At 41.4% G+C, this 21,221-nt stretch overlaps 1 protein-coding gene across 1 annotated transcript in view; it reads right to left on the minus strand.

Moving 5' to 3' along the window:
* Positions 1–20,933, minus strand: part of LOC120026404 (BMP/retinoic acid-inducible neural-specific protein 1-like) — a 116,714-nt gene extending 95,781 nt beyond the window's left edge. Inside the window, exon 1 of the mRNA XM_038971263.1 lies at positions 20,716–20,933. Within this exon, the coding sequence (XP_038827191.1) occupies positions 20,716–20,933 (218 nt within the window). The remainder of the gene's footprint in view (positions 1–20,715) is intronic.
* Between the last annotated feature and the right edge of the window lie 288 nt (positions 20,934–21,221).

Below are 21,221 nucleotides of genomic sequence, written 5' to 3' on the forward strand. Positions count from 1 at the left end.
ATGTTCTCTTCAGTGATGGTTTGGGGACGCTTTGCTGCCTCAGGACCTGGACGATTTCCCTTAATAGAAGGAACCATGAATTCCTTCTGCTCTGTATCAGAGAATTCTACAGGAAAATGTAAGATCATCCATCTGTGAGCTGAAGCTCAGCTGGGTCATGCAGCAAGACAATGATCCACACAAGTCTACATAAAAAAAAAAAAAAAAGCAACAAATTAGGAGTTTTGGAATGGCCTAGTCAAAGTTCAGACCTAATAAAATCAAATCAAACGTTATTTGTCACATGCGCGGAATACAACAAGTGTAGCCCTTACCGTGAAATGCTTACTTGAAAGCTATTAACCAACAGTGCAGTTCAAAAAGAGTTAAAATATTTACCAAATAAACTAAAGTGAAAAGAAATCAAAAAAGTAACACAATAAATAAAATACCATTAACGGCCTCCCGGGTGGCGCAGTGGTCTAGGGCACTGCATCGCAGTGCTAACTGCGCCACCAGAGTCTCTGGGTTCGCGCCCAGGCTCTGTCGCAGCCGGCCGCGACCGGGAGGTCCATGGGGCGACGCACAATTGGGCTAGCGTCGTCCGGGTTAGGGTGGGTTTGGCCGGTAGGGATATCCTTGTCTCATCGCGCTCCAGCGACTCCTGTGGCGGGCCGTGCGCAGTGCGTGCTAACCAAGGGGGCCAGGTGCACGGTGTTTCCTCCGACACATTGGTGCGGCTGGCTTCCGGGTTGGAGGCGCGCTGTGTTAAAGAAGCAGTGCGGCTTGGTTGGGTTGTGCTTCGGAGGACGCATGGCTTTCGACCTTCGTCTCTCCCGAGCCCGTACGGGAGTTGTAGCGATGAGACAAGATAGTAATTACTAGCGATTGGATACCACGAAAATTGGGGAGAAAAGGGGATAAAATTAAAAAAATAAAATAATAATAAATAAAATACCATTAACGAGGCTATATACTGGGGGTACCGGTACCGAGTCAGTGTGCGGGGGTCATTTGGTCAGTGTACAGGTCATTTGTACATTTAAGTACGGGTGAAGTGACTATGCAAAGATAATAAACAGTGAGTAACAGCAGTGTTCAAAAACAAATGGAAAGAGAGAAGAGGGGGGGGTCCATTTGGCCATTTGATCCCAATTGAGATATTGTGGCAGGACTTGAAACGAGCAGTCCATGCTTGAAAACCCACAAATGTTTCTGAGTTAAAGCAGTTCTGCCTGGACGAATGGGCCAAAATTCCGCCACAGCGATGTGAGAGACTGATCAACAACTACAGGATGTGTTGGTTGCAGTCGTTGCAGCTAAAAGGTGGCACAACCAGTTATTGAGGGTAAGGGGGCAATTACTTTTTCAAACAGGGGAATTTGATGTTGCATAACTTTGTTAATTAAATAAATAAAATAAGTATCAATTTGTTTTGTTATTTGTAAACTCAGGTTCCATTTATCTAATATTAGGTTTTGGTTGAAGATCTGATAACATTCAGTATAAAAAATATGCTAAATTAAAGAAAATTAGAAAGGGTGCAAATCGTTTTTCACATCATGAAAAAGTATTTGATGTAACATTTTAATGCATTAAACATACATATCTGACCATTAAAAGTCCAATACAGCCGTTTTTATGTCAATATCAAATCCTTTCTGAGTAACAATTAAGTACCTTACTGTGATTTATTTAAAATAAAAGGGTCAAAAAGATACAAAAATTGCTTCTTAGCAAAGAACAATTTCTCAAGCAAAAATGTTGCTACGAATGTCTGGGAGTGGTGCTGGGTGGGGAGAGGAAAATTGAAAGTAGATGTTATTGACAGAGTTTTGGAACTCTTTTTCTTATTAGTCTATTAACTAATTTTCTGCTTGGTGATGTCACCAGGTTGGCCAAAACTCTATCCCACAAAAACAGGCTGACATTTCAGGTGGTCTTTTCAAACAGCTCTTACATTAAAAGGACATTATCATAATTTTCACAATTTCATAGTGTGGGAATATATATGAAACACATTAACATTTTGACTGCACTGGGCCTTTAGTAGCTTCAATACACAAAAAGTGGATTTCTTCTCTAACCAGTGGTAATAGCGGTCAAAATATCATCATGACGAGAGAGGGAGAATTAGAGAGGGGACTAAGCCTGGGCCTAATTCAGGCTACGTTGAAAAAATAGATGGTATTCTGAGATTAATTATAATTTTTCTGTATTATTGCTACATGCAGTGTTTTTTTTTGTAAGAGACTTTTGTGAGACTCTCCAGCTCGGTCAATGTTTCTTACATTCTGACTCCGGACAGATCATGGGCATGACACTGCCCACGTGACCCCAGAAAGCCTCATAACCATCCTCGTTGAAATTCAGAACACAAAAATTGCCAAATGAATTTGAAGCTTCCCTTAAAAAGCCTTTCAGATGTTAAAGCACTGATATTCACAGTAAATATTCACATCAACTATAGTTCTAATTTGTTTTTGAACCGCTTCTAATTTGTAGTCACTATAATCTTACAACTTTAAAAGTGTTGACTCCAAAACAATCAGAGGTTGAAAAACCTTTCGGTGACCGTGAATGATACAGTATGCAAGGTTGCTAAAAAAAGAAGTCAATAGCATGTATCTCTGATGTCAAAACGACAGACCAGTATCCCTTCTTACTTTTCTTTCCAAAACACTTTAGCGTGCTGTCTGACCAACTCTCTCGCTATCGCTCTCAGAACAATCTTCTTGACTCTAAATAGTCATGATTCGAAACGGGTCACTTAGCCAACACTGCTCTTCTCTGTGTCATGGAGGCTCTACGCACTGGCAATGCTGACTCTCTCTCCTCTGTTCTCATCCTCCTAGATCTATCCGCTGCCTTCGACACAATGAACCATCAGAATCCTCCTCTCCACCCTCTCAGAGCTGGCCGTCTCAGGCTCTGCACACTCTTGAATTGCATCCTACCTGGCAGGCCGCTCCTACCAGGTGATGTGGAGATGATCTGTGTCTGCACCACATACTCTCACTATTAGTGTCCCCCAGTGCTCTGCTCTAGGACTTTTTCTCCTCTCTCTATACACCAAGTCACTCGGCTCCGTCATATCCTCACATGGTCTCTCCTATCATTGCTATGCGGATGACACTCAACTACTTTTCTCCTTACCCCCTTCTGACACCCAGGTGGCAACACGCATCTCTGCGTGCCTTGCCGATATGTCAGATTGGATGTTGGCTCACCACCTCAAGCTCAACCTCGACAATATGGAGCTGCTCTTCCTCCCGGGGAAGGTCTGCTCGCTCCATGACCTCTCCATCACAGTTAACAACTCCACAGTGTCCCGCTCCCAAAGTGCAAAGAACATTTGGAGTTACCCTGGAGAACAACCTGTTGTTCTCGGCAAATATAAAAATAGTTACTCGCTACTGCAGGTTCGTGTTCTACAACATCCGTAGAGTACGACCCTAAATCACACAAGAAGTGGAGCAGGTCCTAATCCAGGCACTTGGCATCTGCCATCTGGCCTACTGCAACTCGCTGTTAGCTGGGCTTCCCGCTTGTGCTATCAAACCCCTGCCGTTATCCAGAACGCTGTAGCCTGCCTGGTGTTAAACCTTCCCAAGTTATCCCATGTCACCCCTCTCCTCCACACACTCCACTGGCTTCCAGTACTTGCCTACGGAGCAGCAAGAGGAACTGCCCCTCCCTACCTTCAGGTTATACTCAAACCCTACACCTCAACATGAGCACTCCATTCTGCCACCTCTGGTCTCTTGGCCCTCCCAATCCCGCTCAGCCCAGTCCAAGCTCTGCTCTTCAGCGTCTCTGCCCATCTTCAGAAAACATCTGAAACTCTACCTCTTCAAAGAGTATCTTAAATAATCCCACAGGACCCCACCCCCCTCGCACCACCTCCTCACCCCTCCCCTAAACATCATCATTTTGTGAACTAACACTTGCACTTGACCCCCCCCCCTACTTTATCGAGGAAAAATGTACTTACTATGACTGTGATATGTGGTTGTCACACCTAGCACTCTTAAGACGAATGCACTAGCTGTAAATTTATCTGGATAAGAGCATCTGCTAAATGACTGAAATGGAAATGGAAAAAACAAATCACCACTCTCCCGGATGGCCTGACAAATACAGTATACACTGCTGTGGCAATATTTAAATATATTGAATTTCATGGCTAGGCTAATAGCTTCGTCAGCACATTGAGGTTGTTGTGCTATGAGCCCTAAAATGGATCTAATCACGACAATCTCTTAATACACTTTAATCTAGCGGTTTACGCAGGACATGATGCTGGAATCAGATCTGCGGGTGACTGACCTGGCTGCTTGTTCAGATCTAATTAACAATGTAATAGAAGAACTGCTGCTGATGAACACATCTGAGAGAGAGGTATAGTCTTGCATGTAAACTCATTTATGCCTATATTATATACTGCAGATTAGAGGAGATAGAGAAAACATTAATAAGGATAACATTGTGAGTTTTATTACACTCAACTGTGTTTCAAGAAGAGTGCAAACTGATCAAATCTGAAAAGGCATCAGCAGGAAGCAATCATTCATTTAAGTATACTCTGACAGATATGTGACATTTTTTTTAGCATTGCTAATGACCAAAAAAATCTGCTATGAATGGGATATGGCTCCCTCTAAAACAAATGCATTAGACCTACTATTGCAAAATTATCCTCTGCCAATAGAAAACTAGCTTTATAGGTAACTTTTCTGTTGACTGATAAAACACTAGCTTTGGTTCTTTGCAGCATCACAGTTGCAAATCTCATTCATAACAACAATGCTTACAGACTTTGCATAAGAGTGAGAGGTATCAAGGTCAAACCAAACATGCAGTATAATGAAACAAATGTTACTGCCAATGCTCCAGCTGCCATGTATTGTGTCTCATCCATCTGCTGCTGTCCTGAATTCTCTATGGAATAACTTCCACTGATGCCCTAAATAGAATATGAATATGGATAGATCCACATGGAATCTATGACATCTGCAAAGCATATATTTGGACAGTGCCTTCGGAAAGAATTTAGACCACTTCACTTTTTCAAAATGTTGCTACATTAGAGCCTTATTTTAAAATTGGTTAAAAAAAATCTTCAGCAATCTACACACAAAACCCCATAATGACAAAGCAAAAAAAGTTTTTTAGAAACTTTTGCAAATATATTAAACATAAAAAACGGTAATACCTTGTTTACATAAGCATTCAGACTCTTCGCTATGAGACTCGAAATTGAGCTCAGGTGCATCCTGTTTCCATTGATCATCCTTGAGATGTTTCTACAACTTGATTAGAGTCCACCTGCGGTAAATTAATTTGATTGGCCATGATTTGGAAAGGTACACCAGTCTATATAAGGTCCCACAGTTGACAGTGCATGCCAGAGCAAAACCCAAGCCATGAGGTTGAAGGAATTGTGCATAGAGCGACGAGACAGGATTGTGTCGAGGCACAGATCTGGGAAGGGTACTAAAACATTTTGGCAGCATTGAAGGTCCCCAAGAACACAGTGGCCTCCATAATTCTTACATGGAAGATGTTTGTAACAACCAAGACTCTTCCTAGAGCTGGCCGGCCAGTCAAACTGAACAACCTGGGGGAGAAAGGTCAGGGAGGTGACCAAGAACCTGATGGTCACTCTGGCAATGCTCTAGAGTTTCTGTGGAGATGGGAGAACCTTCAGGAAGGAAATCCATCTCTGCAGCACTCCACCAATCATGCCTTTTAACCTTTACCGAACCTCAACCCCGTATCCGGGATCACCCCCCACCCCCCCCACACTGATTAGCATCGCTAGCATAGCGTCACAATTAAATAGTAGCATCTAAATATCATTAAATCACAAGTCCAAGACACCAAATGAAAGATACAGATCTTGTGAATAAAGCCACCATTTCAGATTTTTAAAATGTTTTACAGGGAAGACAAAATATGTAAATCTATTAGCTAACCACGTTAGCAAAAGACACCACTTTTCTAACTCCATCAGTTTCTTACTCTATCAGGTGCTATCACCAATTCGGCCAAATAAAGATATTGATAGCCACTAACCAAGAAAAAACCTCATCAGATGACAGTCTGATAACATATTTATTGTATAGGATAGGTTTTGTTAGAAAAATGTGCATATTTCAGGTATAAATCATAGTTTACAATTGCACCCACCATCACAACTCGACTAGAATAAATACACAGAGCAACGTGTATTACCTAATTACTAATCATAAAACATTTCTTAAAAATACACAGCTCACAGCAATGGAAAGACACAGATCTTGTGAATTCAGACAATATTTCAGATGTTCTAAGTGTTTTACGGCGAAAACACAATAAATCGTTATATTAGCATACCACATGTGCAAACGTTACCAGAGCATTGATTCAAGCCAAAGAGAGCGATAACGTAATCATCGCCAAAATATATTAATTTTTTCACTAACCTTCTCAGAATTCTTCCGATGACACTCCTGTAACATCATATTACAACATACATATAGAGTTTGTTCGAAAATGTGCATATTTAGCCACAAAGAAACGTGGTTATACAATGACAATACTAGCAAAACTAGCCTGAAAATGTCGGGCGCCATATTTGACAGTGATCTTGTCTCATGAAAAACTATTCATAAACTTGACTAAAAAAATATAAGTTGGACAGCTATCGAAAGCCAAATTAGTTCTTAATGCAATCGCTGAATTACATTTCTAAAATTATCCTTACTGTGCAATACAGGGTTCGCCAAGCGAAGCTATACCAAAGAAAATGGCGGAATATGCGTTTAACATTTTTCGACAGAACAACGATTTATCATCTTAAATATTTCTTACTATGAGGTGATCTTCCATCAGAATCTTGGGCAATGTATCCTTTCTTGGGTCTAATCTTCTTTTGGTCGAAAGATGTCCTCTTGCCCCGTCGAAATGGCCAATTACGTTCACCATGCACTCAAAGTGCCCAGCTCCTCAAAGTGCATCACACAGAAATGCCATAAAATCGCCCTAAACGGATATAAATTGCTATAAAACGGTTCAAATTAACTACCTTATGATGTTTTTAACACCTATAACGAGTAAAAACATGACCGGAGAAATATTACTGGCTAAACAACAGCTTGGAAGGAGGCAAGTCCGATGTCCATCGTGCGTCAGGCGCAGGCAGGAAAAGAAAGCTACTTCCGGTCTTTGGTGTTTTATAGAGGCCCTGATTGCGCAATCGACTCCATTCAAAGCGTCACCACGTACTGACATCCAGAGGAAGACGTAGGCAGTGTTTGTTTCTCCATAGCATTTACAGGGACTTTACAACCGACCTGGGAACAGGGGCCAAGATTTCTGAAATCTCACTCCCTGTCATGAAAAGTGCTGTAGAAGGAGTTCTGTTTCACTCAGAGACAAAATTCCAACGGCTATAGAAACTAGAGAGTGTTTTCTATCCAATAATAATAATAATATGCATATTGTACGAGCAAGAATTGAGTACTAGGCAGTTTAATCTGTAGAGCAAATTATGCTCATGCGAAACAGCACCCCCTATAGTGGCAAGATTAAGTAGAGTGGCCAGACGGAAGCCACTCCTCAGTAAAAGGCACAGTGACAGCTCACTATGAGTTTGCCAAAAGGCACCTAAAGACTCTCAGGCCATGAGAAACAAGATTCTCTGGTCTGATGAAACCACGATTGAATTATTTGGCTTGAATTCCAAGCTTCACGTCAGGAGGAAACCTGGCACCATCCCTACGTTGAAGCATGGTGGTGGCAGCATCATGCTGTGGGGATGTTTTTCAGCGGCAGGGACTGGGAGATTTGTCAGGATTCGAGGGAAAGATGAACGGAGCAAAGTACAGAAAGAACCTTGTTGGAAACCTGCTCCAGAGTGCTCTGGACCTCAGACTGGGGTGAAGGTTCATCTTCCAACAGGACAACGACCCTAAGCACACAGCCAAGACAACGCAGGAGTGGCTTCGGGACAAGTCTCTGAATGTCCTTCAGTGGCCCAGCCAGAGCCCGGACATGAACCCGATCTAACATCTCTGGGGAGACGTGAAAATAGTTGTGCAGCAACACTCCCCGTCCAACCTGACGGAGCTTGAGAGGATCTGCAGAGGAGAATGGGAGAAACTCCCTAAGTACATGTGTACCAAGCTTTTAGCGTCATACCCAAGAAACCTTTGACAGCATCGAGTTATTTCAACAAAGTAAAGGGTCTGAATACTTTTGTAAATGTGATATTTACATTTTTTAAATTAAATTAGCGAAAAATCAATAAACCTGTTTTTGCTTTGTCACTATGGTATTGTGTGTAGATTTATGAGGGGTAAAAACTATTTCATAAATTTTAGAATAAGGCTGTAACGTAACAAATTGTGAAAAAAGTCAAGGGGTCTGAATACTTTTCGAAGGCACTGTATATTCACAAATATGTATGTAATCTATTGTACACATCCACAGGGGATCTATGGCATTTACTAGGGCTATATTTGGAGTGTAGAAAACATTAGTAACACCTACTCTTTCCATGACAGACTGACCAGGTGAAAGCTATGATCCCTTATTGATGTCACTTGTTAAATCCACTTAGAGTATGTCTAAATATATGTCAGAAAATGCCATAGATTCCCTGTGGATGTGTACAATAGATGACATACTATATTTGTGACGATACAGAATATCCAGACAGGTTAAAGGAGTTTTAAGCCTTGCGACAACTGAGACATCTATTTATAAAAAAAAGTTTGTGTGCCTTTCAGATGGTGAATCGGCAAGAAAAAAGATTTAACCTCTACAGGATTGGTGGGACCCTCGGGACGGTTGAGCTAACGTAGGCTAATGCGATTAGCATGAGGTTGTAAGTAACAAGAACATTTCCCAGGACATAGACATATCTGATATTGGCAGAAAGCTTAAATTCGTGTAATCTAACTGCACTGTCCAAATTGCAGTAGGTATTACAGTGAAAGAATACCATGCTATTGTTTAAGGAGAGTGCACAGCTATGAACTTAGTTATTAATAAACCAATTAGGCACATTTGGGCAGTCTTGATAAAAAAAATTGAACAGAAATACAATGGTTCATTGGATCAGTCTAACACTTTGCACATACACTGCTGCCATCCAGTGGCCAACATCTACATTTCCTCTAGGCTGGAATAATACATTATGGCCATTTTCTTGCATTTCAAAGATGACGGTACAAACAAATACAAAAAACGCTTGTTTTTTTCTTTTACCAGATCTAATGTGTTATATTCTCCTACATTAATTTCACATTTACACAAACTTCAAAGTGTTACCTTTCAGATTGTATCAAGAATATGCATATCCTTGCTACATGCAGTAAGATTTGGGTAAGTCATTTTAGACACTGCAATTAGCTCTGTATTCATCAACTAACTAACACGTTTGGAATCTAAATCTTCTAATGGTACACATAGCAATTCCATGGTGCAGGATCTATGGCACTCATCCTCCCCTAAAGTCTTCCTCCCTCGGGGGGGGGGGGGGGTCCCACACTGTGAATTAGTCAGTACTTGACCCCGACACTTCCTCTAGCTCCGTTCCTCCGTGTAATTACCATCTCTCCCCGCCAGTAATTAACTAAATCTACAGCGGGGCTGATTATCGGCGGTTTGAGGAGGGAAGTGACAAGAAAACTCCCTCTCTAGATCAGCCTTGTTGATTCTCTAACTTACAGCTGAGCCTCTCTTACTTGACTGACTGGCTAACTCAGTTTTGTGGTGTGATTATAATTGGGGAGGCTGTTCTGAGGGGAAATGTTTTTTTTTTATATACCCACACAATAAAAATGTCTCAAAATTTGTGGCGATGGTGATCACGCAGTAGAACGATAGTAAACCTTGCCTTCGAAGAATAAATCTTCTAATCATGGAAATAAAAGGGTAAGTGACCACAGATGGGTGCTGGGATAGAGACTTCCTGTGAGTGCTGAAAGGAGAGCTGGAGAGGAGGGGGCATTGGAGGAGCTATGGTGTCGTAAGCGAGCCCCTGATTATTTCCAACCTTGGCTCTGACCTTTCTGTCAGCTTGTCTCTCTGTCTGTCTGCTGTACCCCCCCTCTCTGACACAGATCCACTGGTTTCCTTTGCCTCTGTATCTCTCTCTCCATCCCTCATACACAAAAACCTGCCCTCTTCCTTGCACCCTAATGCACTCTCTCTATATATAAAGTGCATTCAGAAAGTATTCAGATCCCTTGACTTTTTCCACATTTTGTTACATTACAGCCTTATTCTAAAATGGATTACAATTTTAAAAAATGATCATCAATCGACACAATACCCCATAATGACAAATCAAAAACAGGTTTTTAGAAATTTTTGCAAAATTAAAAAGAATATATATATATCACATTTACATAAGTATTCAGACCCTTTACTTAGTACTTTGTTGAAGCACCTTTGGCAGCGATTACAACCTTGAGTCTTCTTCGGTATGACGCTACAATCTTGGCACACCCGTATTTGGAGTGTTTCTCCCATTCTACTCTGCAGATCCTCTCAAGCTCTGTCAGATTTGGATGGGGAGCGTTGCTGCACAACTATTTTCAGGTCACTCCAGAGATGTTCGATCGGGTTCAAGTCCGGCCTCTCGTTGGGCCACTGAAGGAAATTCAGACTTGTCCCGAAGCCACTCCTGCATTGTCTTGGCTGTGTGCTTAGGGTCGTTGTCCTGTTGGAAGGTGAACCTTCACCCCAGTCTGAGGTCCAGAGCCCTCTGGAGCAGGTTTTCATCAAGTATCTCTCTGTACTTTGCTTTGTTCATCTTTCCTTCGATCCTGACTAGTCTCCCAGTCCCTGCCGCTGAAAAACATCCCCACAGCACGATGCTGCCACCACCATGCTTCATCTAAGGGATGGTGACGCTTCAAGCCAAAGAGTTCAATCTTGGTTTCATCATGGTCTGAAAGTCTTTAGGTGCCTTTTGACAAACTCCAAGCAGGCTGTAATGAGCCTTTTACTGGTGAGTGACTTCCGTCAAGACATTCTACCATAAAGGCCTGATTGGTGGAGTGCTGCAGAGATGATTGTCCTTCTGGAAGTTTCTTCCATCTCCACAGAGGAACTCTGGAGCTCTGTCAGAGTGACCATCGGGTTCTTCGTCACCTCCCTGACTAAGGCCCTTCTCCCCTGATTGTTCAGTTTGGCTGGGAGGCCAGCTGTAGGAAGAGTCTTGGTGGTTCCAAATTTCTTCCATTTAAGAATGAGGGGACCTTCAATGCTGCAGAAATGTTTTGGTACCCTTCCCCAGATCTGTGCCTCGACACAATCATGTCTCGTAGCTCTACGGACAATTCCTTCGACCTCATGGCTTGTTTTTTGCTCTGACATGCACTGTCAACTGTGGGACCTTATATAGACAGGTGTGTGACTTTCCAAATCATGTCCAATCAACAGGTGGACTCCAATCAAGTTGCAGAAACATCTCAAGGATGTTCAAAGGAAACAGGATGCACCTGAGCTCAATTTCGAGTCTCATAGCAAAGGGTCTGAATATCAAATCAAATTTGATTTGTCAGATGCGCCGAATACAACAGGTGTAGTCCTTACAGTGAAATGCGTACTTACAAGCCCTTAACTAACAATGCAGTTAAAAAAGTAAAAAATTATTAAACAGTAGCAGTAAAATATTTATGTAAATAACGTTTTGAAGTATTACATTTTTTTTCAAAATTTGCGAATATTTCAAAAAACCTGTTTTTGCTTTGTCATTATGGGGTATTATGTGTAGATTGATGAGGATCATTTTTTATTTAATCAATTTTAGAATAAAGCTTAAACATAACAAAATGTGGAAAAAGTCAAGGGGTCTGAATACTTTCCGAATGCATCTCTGTCTCTCTCTGTCTCTCTCTGTCTCTCTCTGTCTCTGTCTCTCTCGTGTGTAATATGGCTGCCCCCTCAATTAAACATTCCCCTCGCCTCGCCGCAGATCTGCTGACTGCATCTAAATGATCCACCCCTGCTCTATCTAATTACTGACGGATAATCCAGACTCATTCAACTCAGCCTGAATGGGACAAAAGATTTGTCTCCTCCCGGTGCTTAAAACAAAGGGCCACAACAACACCCTCCAGACAGACTATTCACAATTAAACCCATGAAGGAGTTTGGCTCCTTTCAATGCTGCTCGTTTGGTCCTTATCAGATCAATAGGCAGACGTTATTTGAAGCATATTGCATCACAGCAGTGCAAAATGCTGTATGTCTTACCAATGAAAGGCCAACGTAAAGCATCAAAGGGATAGACACACTAAGGTGAAGAACAAAGAAAATGAATTGAATAAAAGGTGTAGATTGAGTTAAAACTAGGGCCATACGTGTTTGATGAACAGTTTAAAGCTAGGTTAACAAGGACATACTATTTGCACATGCAAATGGGAAGCTGGTGATGAGTGGTGAATGTATAATAATATTTTAAGGCTGATCATGTGATCTCTGATGAGAGTCTGTCTAATTCAACTGATGAGGAAATGTTCAATTATAGAAGTGCATAATCTCCATGCATTACACAAATCACAGTATAATTGGCTGGAAAATGATTGAGCATGTCCTGTCTCTCAAACCTACCCACCAAACATGGTTGACATGCTGTGCTTTGGGTGAGTGTGAGGATATAGGCAGATGTGTGCTTCCATAATGCTAATGTAAAGATAGAATATTATAATTTGATACTACCTTCTGACCATTGACAGGTTTACAGCAGTATAACACAAACTAAGTGAATGGCAAGTGTGTGACATGTCAACTGATTGATATTTGTCCTGCAATGTTGAGGAGAGCTTACAAGTAAGCATCGCACTGTATCTTTTACACCTGCTGTAACCTGTGCACGTGACGAATAAACTTTGATTTGATGTCTCAACTAATGTATTTAAAAAAAATAAAAACATGAGACAAACTACATTTGAGATAACTTCTGCCCTAAATGTGAGGTCTAGCTGAACAAATAGGACAAATTGATATGATGGATTAAGATCTAAACATTTGCTGATGCCATCAGAACCGATCATAACATGTTTTCATATTAATACTGTAAGAGGATACAGATTCTAATGTCGTTGGCTAAACACAAAAAGATGCCTAGTCAAAACACATTAAAAGATTACATCAAATGGAATAAAGTGGATTAAGCGGAGTTAGTGAAATGGAGGGGAAAACCCAAACATCAGTTAACTATGTTAATTCGCAACATATGCTGACTACATACGCTATGTGTGTGTGTGTGTGTGTGTGTGTGTCTGTCTGTGTGTGTGTAGGTGCGTGTGTGAGAGGTGAGAGGGAGAGATAGTGAGGGTTTTGCAATATCCTTGAAAAAATTAAGTTTGTGCTGAAAAGTGCTGAGCACCAAGTTGTTGAGTTAGGTGCTCCTGAGGCCCTCTGAGAAAATGGCATTTGTTGAAAAGTCTGTAATTTGTCAAATACAGCCTCACAACTCTTGACCTGTCAAATACAGCCTCACAACTCTTGACCTGTCAAATACAGCCTCACAACTCTTGACCTGTCAAATACAGCCTCACAACTCTTGACCTGTCAAATACAGCCTCACAACTCTTGACCTGTCAAATACAGCCTCACAACTCTTGACCTGTCAAATACAGCCTCACAACTCTTGACCTGTCAAATACAGCCTCACAACTCTTGACCTGTCAAATACAGCCTCACAACTTTTGACCTTGATGGCAGTTTAGGTGACGCCATCAGTACTGTACTAAGCAAGGAAATAATCAGTGCCGAAAAACTATCTGTGCATTTTATCTGTAATTACCTTGATGACGGATAATGAGAAGTGGTCAGTTGGGACCCACATTGTTGTGCACCCTAAATCAAATACAATTTTATTTGTCACATGCTTCGTAAATAACAGGTGTAAACTAACAGTAAAATGCTTACTTACGGCCCTTCCCAACAATTCAAAGAGAAAAAAAGAGAAATGGAAGAGTTGTAAAGAAAAAGCCATATCTCAGACTGGCCAATAAAAATAAAATATTAAGATGGGCAAAAGAACACAGACACTGGACAGAGGAACTCTGCCTAGAAGGCCAGCATCCCGGAGTCGCCTCTTCACTGTTCACGTTGAGACTTGTGTTTTGCGGGTACTGTTTAATGAAGCTGCCAGTTGAGGACTTGTGAGGCATCTGTTTCTCAAACTAGGCACTCTAATGTACTTGTCATCTTGCTCAGTTGTACACCGGGGCTTCCCACTCCTCTTTCTATTCTGGTCACTTTAACGATACCTACATGTACATACTACCTCAATTAGCCCGACTAACTGCCTGTATACAGCCTCGGTACTGTTATTTTTCACTGTCTTTTTTTTTGGTACTGTTATTTTTCACTGTCTTTTTAATGTTGTTTTTTATTTCTTTACTTATCTATTGTTCACCTAATACCTATTTTTTACATAAAAATTGCACTGTTGGTTAGGCCTGTAAGTAAGCATTTCATTGTATGTTCTACACCAGTTGTATTCGGTGCACGTGACAAAAAAACTTTGATTTGATTTGGTTACAGCCAGTTTGCGCTGTTCTGTGAAGGGAGTAGTACACAGCGTTGTACGAGATCTTCAGTTTCTTGCCAATTTCTCACATGGAATAGCCTTAATTTCTCAGAACAAGAATAGACTGACAAGTTTCAGAAGAAAGTTCTTTGTTTCCCACCCACCTATAGCTACATGCTGGTAAAAAAAATAGGTAAGACGGATTTCAGGAGCGTCACCTCTGGACATGCATTTTCTTGTTTGCTTATGGACCTATACAGCTCATTGAGTGCGGTCTTAGTGTCGGAATCAGTTTGTGGTGGTAAATAGACAGCTACAACAAATATAGATGAAAACTCTCTTGGTAAATAGCATGGTCTTCAGCTTATCATGAGGTACTCTCAAGCGAACACAACCTCAAGACTTCCTTATCATTAGAGAGTGCACACCAGCTGTTGTTAAATAAAGGTGAAATAAAAACATAAAATAAAAAATATTTAGCCTAGGTATAATTTCACAAGCCCTGAATTCATTAGATTATTTCTGACTGTTTGAAATGCAGTGTATTTGACCTTTAACTGTACAACAAAGCTTATTTAGATAAAACGTAAAAAAATGTAGATGTGAATCAACCATAAGTTTGAAAAAATAAATATATGATTTATAGGCCATATCGCCCAGCCCCAACCATAAGAAGTGGAAAGTGCCCCATGTGCACTTCACCAAGTCACCACCCATACTAACACCCCTGTCAATTAACAACACAGAACTACAAAAGGTTGAGGTTATCAAGATCCTAGGAATCTACATTCATGGAAATCTAAGATGGTCAACCCAGGTAGAGCACATTTGTGAAAAGGCCAGTCGACGTCTGTTCCTCCTCCGACGCCTGATGGACTTCCACATACCTAAGGAGGACCCAGTAATGGTATTCACCACCTACATCCGACCAGCGGTGGAACATGTTGCCCCAGTGTGGCACGCGGGGCTAACCAAGAGACAATCTGATAGAATCAAGAGTCCAGAGAATAGCAGTTTGTATCATCATGGCCGCAGACTACACCTCCTACTCAGATGCATGCACCAATCTGGGCGTATCATCACTCCACACTCGCAGGGAAAGTCTCTCAAGATCCTTGAGAAAGATCACTTCTTAAATCCGAACCCTACCACCATATGCTCCCACCCCAATGATCCTCTGTGACCTACACCAGATCCGCTCCTCAACTAAACTGGAACTGTTCCACTGCAGGATTGAGCATTTCCGATGCAGTGCCATCCCACCCATGGTTCGCCTGCTTAATAGTTGACGATGAACATAGTTTTTGCCTGTATTGGTTGTTTAGTGTATTTTAGTTATTATTCAAATGTAGTAGTCACAATTCAGCATGTTGCTGCCACTTGTATAATGTTCTGTTGAAAAACAGTAAACATCTATCTCTCTCACAAATACCCCAAATCACAAGTTAGCATTTTATCAATGGGAAAATTGCGAAACAAAACATTCAAAATAGGACCAATTCTAACAGAGCTGCTGGAGTGGACATCTGAGTGATGCCTCTGGGTATTTTCTCTGTAGATCATTGTGGAGGCTATTAACAATTCAAACTCTGGATATTTTCAGTTGGTAATGAATCTCGGTCCAATGACAGTCCTCTTCGCACACCGCAAACCCCACATCCAAGATCAATGAGCACCATCATGCCATTTTCATAAACATTATCCTTCTTAATAACAACCTCCATCTCTCTTCTTTGATTACAGTACAATGATGATTCCCAACCTTTTAAAATGCATTAACAGACAGAGATTTGCATTTATATTGGATTTCTCTGGTAGACAAGGACTTGAGATAGAGCCTGAGAACAATGACCACAGCAACATCTAAAAACTAGTGATGGGGAAAAAATCGATACAGTTACATAGGAGAATATTATTTTTGATATTTTTGATATTATATTGTATAATTTTGACAATATCGCAATATTATTTGCACTAGTTGGCTGTACCTGCACCAACACTCCATAATTTTTCCTTCATAGCTTGTTGTTCATCTTATTTTTAAATAGGGAGCCAATTTATTTTCAGCACTTTTATTTCCCTGACTGATCAAAACAAATTTTCTTATGGCTCTCTCTTGTCTCTCTGCAGCAGACATATAGTGAGCAATATGTTTGGAACATCGAATCGCAATGAAATCACAATATCGATTCGCAATGCATATAGAATAGGGAGAATCGTGGCCTCCCGAGTGGTACAGCGTTCTAAGGCACTGTATTGCAGTGCCAGCATCGTCACTACAGATCTTGATTCGATCCCAGGCTGCGTCGCAGCAGGCCGCAACCGGGAGACCCATGAGGGTGCGCACAATTGGCCCATTGTCGTCCAGATTAGGGGAGGGTTTGGCCGGTAGGGTTGTCCTTGTCCCGTCATGCTCTAGTGACTCCTTTGGCAGGCTGGGCGCAATGCACGCTGACACGGTCGCAAGGTGTACAGTGTTTCCTCCCACACATTGGTGCGGCTGGCTTCCGGGTTATGCGTGCATTGTGTCAAGAAGCAGTTTCGCCTCTCCCAAGCCGTGCGCGAGTTGCAGCGATGGGACTAGACTGTAACTACCAATTAGATATCAAGAAATTGGGGAGAAAAAGGGGTAACCAGATAATATCGTATCGTGAGGTCCCTGGCAATTCCCAGCCCTAATAAAAACATAGTTGAATACATACGCCACAGAGAGAGGAAGTCAGGACCAGGAGAAAGCAGGCCATTCTACCACTCAAGCATGGATTGATACCCAGTCAACAACGATTCAATCTGCAAAACTGCAACACGCTGCAACAGAGAAAGTGTCTATCTGGCGTATGATGTACTCGGTACAGGAGGTGGCGTACATGCTCATGCATATCCAACGTACATACATAGAGAGGAGAGAAAGAGAAAAAGAGCACTTTGATTTAGAGATTGCAATCGACAACACTACCGCATCGCAGCCGATTACTTAACCAATGCATTCCAATTATTCTTAGGGAAGGAAGAAACGCACCTCTGGGGGTGGGGTAATTGTAGCCCTGCAGTGTAGTGTGTTTTTGCTCCAAGTGATGGTGACCTTTCCAGCGTGCCAAACGATCACAAGCGGTCCTAAATCTATGTGTTTGGCCTGCAGAATGAGGCACAGTGCTCAGGTTAATAAAGACTAGGGAGATTTGTTTGTTGCTGATCAGATTGACATTGTCCTGCGATCCGCTTTTGGGTAATCTTTCTTGATAACGGATACTTTATCTCCCTGCAAATCTGATTCAACTACTTTCTAACTATTAAATTGCAAAGACAGTGGAAGCCTTGGGGAAATTTACAAAGCTATTCACTCCTCATTGCCAGTTAGCGTCTGCTGCCGGTTCCTTACTTATTTCTCGACTCACTTGCTTCATATGGGAGCCAAAAAATGGTGGAAAAGGAGGCATATGTGACATTGTAACTGCTAGCACTGTGTTTGTAGCTCAGATGTTTGGGAACCTTAGGGTGACCGAGTAGGAGAACGAAGAGCGCTTTGGCATTTTGACCTTTTATCATGAATTATTCCAATCCAACTGTGATAATCCATGTTCTTGGGAGCATGTATGCCAATTTACATTTACATTTTAGTCATTTAGCAGACGCTCTTATCCAGAGCGACTTACAGTAGAGTGCATACATTTTATTACATTTTACATACTGAGACAAGGATATCCCTACCGGCCAAACCCTCCCTAACCCGGACGACGCTATGCCAATTGTGCGTCGCCCCACAGTTGGGATACTTTTCATAGATAATTGGATAGTTTTCACAACACGTCTTACATTTTTGCAAAAGCTAATTTCATATTACCGCCACTGGATTGGATGATGTGCAAACAGGGTGAATAATAATATTAGGGTTCTGTTTTTGTATTGGCACTAGACTGGCAGTATATATTTATGTACTATATTACCCGGTGCATGTACATAAAAGGCTCAGCCAAGTAATTACCACAGTCATTCACGTATTTCAAATTTTGTATTCTCCATTTGCATATTCTAGGAAAACACATTGAGTTTGATGGAGGATCTGGAGGACATGGCTGCCCTTTGTCAAAAGCAGCCCACTCTTCATCAAAATGAAGGATATGTATATCAGACTCTTCTAAAAAAACGGAGACTAAAGCGAACGTTTTTCACCACATCCTTGCATCCAGTTGACAGATGACTCAGACCGGTTTGTCTGACAGTGGCCCAGATGTCTGACAGATGTGATTGCAGATTTCCACAGTACATTTTTAGAAGTGGACTAGATTCCGCTCCGTATTGATGCAAGATGTAATTGTCTTGTCACAAGTAAGACGATACCTTGCATTGACAACTGAATTTGATGCCTCCTACTGTTTTATATAAAAAATAGACGAAAGGAGGTAGTCGAGCTAGTCGAGGTAGTTGAGCTAGCCTGCTTGCGCAACATTTGTGTTGCAATGCCAAAGACTCCGTTCCCCAGGCGAACACATAATGCCTATGGCTCTTTTATAAATCGAACAAACATCATAAGCCACACACGTCAGCAGCACAGGGCCCATGGATGGCTGTTCATCTGAGATTCCTGCGTATGTGTGCTATCCAGGCTGTCAAGCTACATATTATGCAAATGATCTGTTTACAAGTGACAATATAAAGACAGCAAAGCCTGTGGGGACCAGAGGCTGCTGCGGCAATCTATGAAACAAGGAGAGTAGAGAAAGAAGAGAGAGACCCTGTTGAACTGTATCGCTAAATGAATGTAACATGTTGATGATGAGTCTCTCTTTCTGTGTCTCGTCTTGGTCTCCTTATCTCTCTCACTCTTCCTCTCTCTCCCCTTTCTCTCTCTAGGATTCTGGACTGCAGAGCAGGAAAACCAAAGCACACTTGTCTGAAAGGGAAGGGAAGCTCCTAGGTATCTATTTTCCGTACCTTGTCAGGCAATTCTAAGGGTATTTACAATGCAAAGAGAGAGGGAAAATAAAAGGATGCTATTTGGAATCCAACACTGGCAGATCATGTATTTAACAACACGTAACGTAACAGGGAGGAAATAATACGACATGAAAGCTGATGCCTGTCAAGAGAATGGCAACCATGTCCCATTAGAAAAATGCTAGCTAGAATCCTTGACAACTATACCATGCTTCTAGAATAGAAGACAGTATTTGTCAATATCATGTTGCCAATTATTCTTTCCCTTAAGACAAAAACATAACCAAACATGGAGAACAGTAATTATAAAATGATTGCATCCTACACTGACCTCCCTGCCTCTAGCCAGGCTTAATATTTAACTTGTCATTTTTGGGTCTTTATTATCAAACAAACCCAGTAGCCCTGAATAGATCACTACCACATGACTACTAGAAATTTGCATAATTATAATCTGAGAACTTAAAAAGTTAACTAAAATATACAGCAAGTAATATCGATGCAGTACTTAGATGTTTTGTTTCATCCAGACTGCCAAGCCATGCAGCTTTTGTATCTCGTCTTAATATAGCCACTTTTTTATACACAGCCATTCAGTAGAGTCTGAGAGGCTAATCAGAGAGGATGGCTCTGGCACCATCTCCCTCACATAACCATGTAATTGGGGAATGATTATCTGAGCCACAATGTGTTAGTCAAATAAGTGCAATGGCTGGTGATTGCATAACCTATTTATAACACACTTAAGCCCCTGCCTCTAAGCAGACACACAGCCTAACACACAGCACATCCACTCCATCCCCTTAACAAAGCTAGCCTGCTGATTGGGCCATAATACCATAACACAGACCACAGCCAAACAGTGAGATGAGTACTATTGCGGCCTTGTTTCTTGGTGGGACACACAATAGAACAGGATAAGAAAGCATTGTGTGTCTACCAATCTGTGAACGTTAGAAATAGATGACTAAAACTTCCTTGAAGAAAAAACAGTTATCCCATCAACTTTATCTTAGGACACTCCTTCCTAAGAAAGTAAAACCCTTTCCAACTATCCTGTGTGTGGTGGGGAAGTACAGTAACTCTGTAAAAAGGGTGCACTTTCACACACAACTTTTACACAGTACACTTTTGCAAGGTCCCTTCCAAAGAGACCAACAATCTGGACTCAAAATAGAAAAAAACATTTAGTCAGAGAGTGTCTTTAAAACCTCTGCAACATCAGCACCACCAAAACGCACAAATGAAAGCAAACTCACCTATAAATTTTATATCTGGTTGTAAATCCTTGGCGGAATCTTTCCACAAAGGAGAGGTAGCTCCGAGAGTGGTGGAAAGGTCCGCGGTCGGAGATGAGCCAATCAAACTGCTTGGTAACATGTTGCTCGGCGGCGGACGGGTCCTGGCGGGAAGACTGAACTGTTATATGGTCCCATATAAACAGGAAGCAGATGACCTCAATAAACCTCCAGTTCATGCTTTTCTTTCAGCCGCTCTCTGTTCATTCTCGCTCCATTCTGTGGAGACCTGTGGAAAGACAGATAGAGAGAAAGAAAGAAAGAAGGGGAGATATTATTACATGATGAGTATAATTTTTTTTAATCCTGGGGTGTCAGCAAAGGTGAAACAGATTTAAAATAATTAGTCTAATCGGCGTTGACGGAAAACGAACAAGACATTGTCACTGAAAGGCTGTTTTCAATGTGATATGATTTGTGTATTAATTTCTGTTTTCCTTTTTTTCCAATCTCAGGCCTCTCGTATC

Source organism: Salvelinus namaycush, chromosome 31, assembly GCF_016432855.1.
Source record: "Salvelinus namaycush isolate Seneca chromosome 31, SaNama_1.0, whole genome shotgun sequence".
NCBI classification, from domain to species: Eukaryota; Metazoa; Chordata; class Actinopteri; order Salmoniformes; family Salmonidae; genus Salvelinus; species Salvelinus namaycush.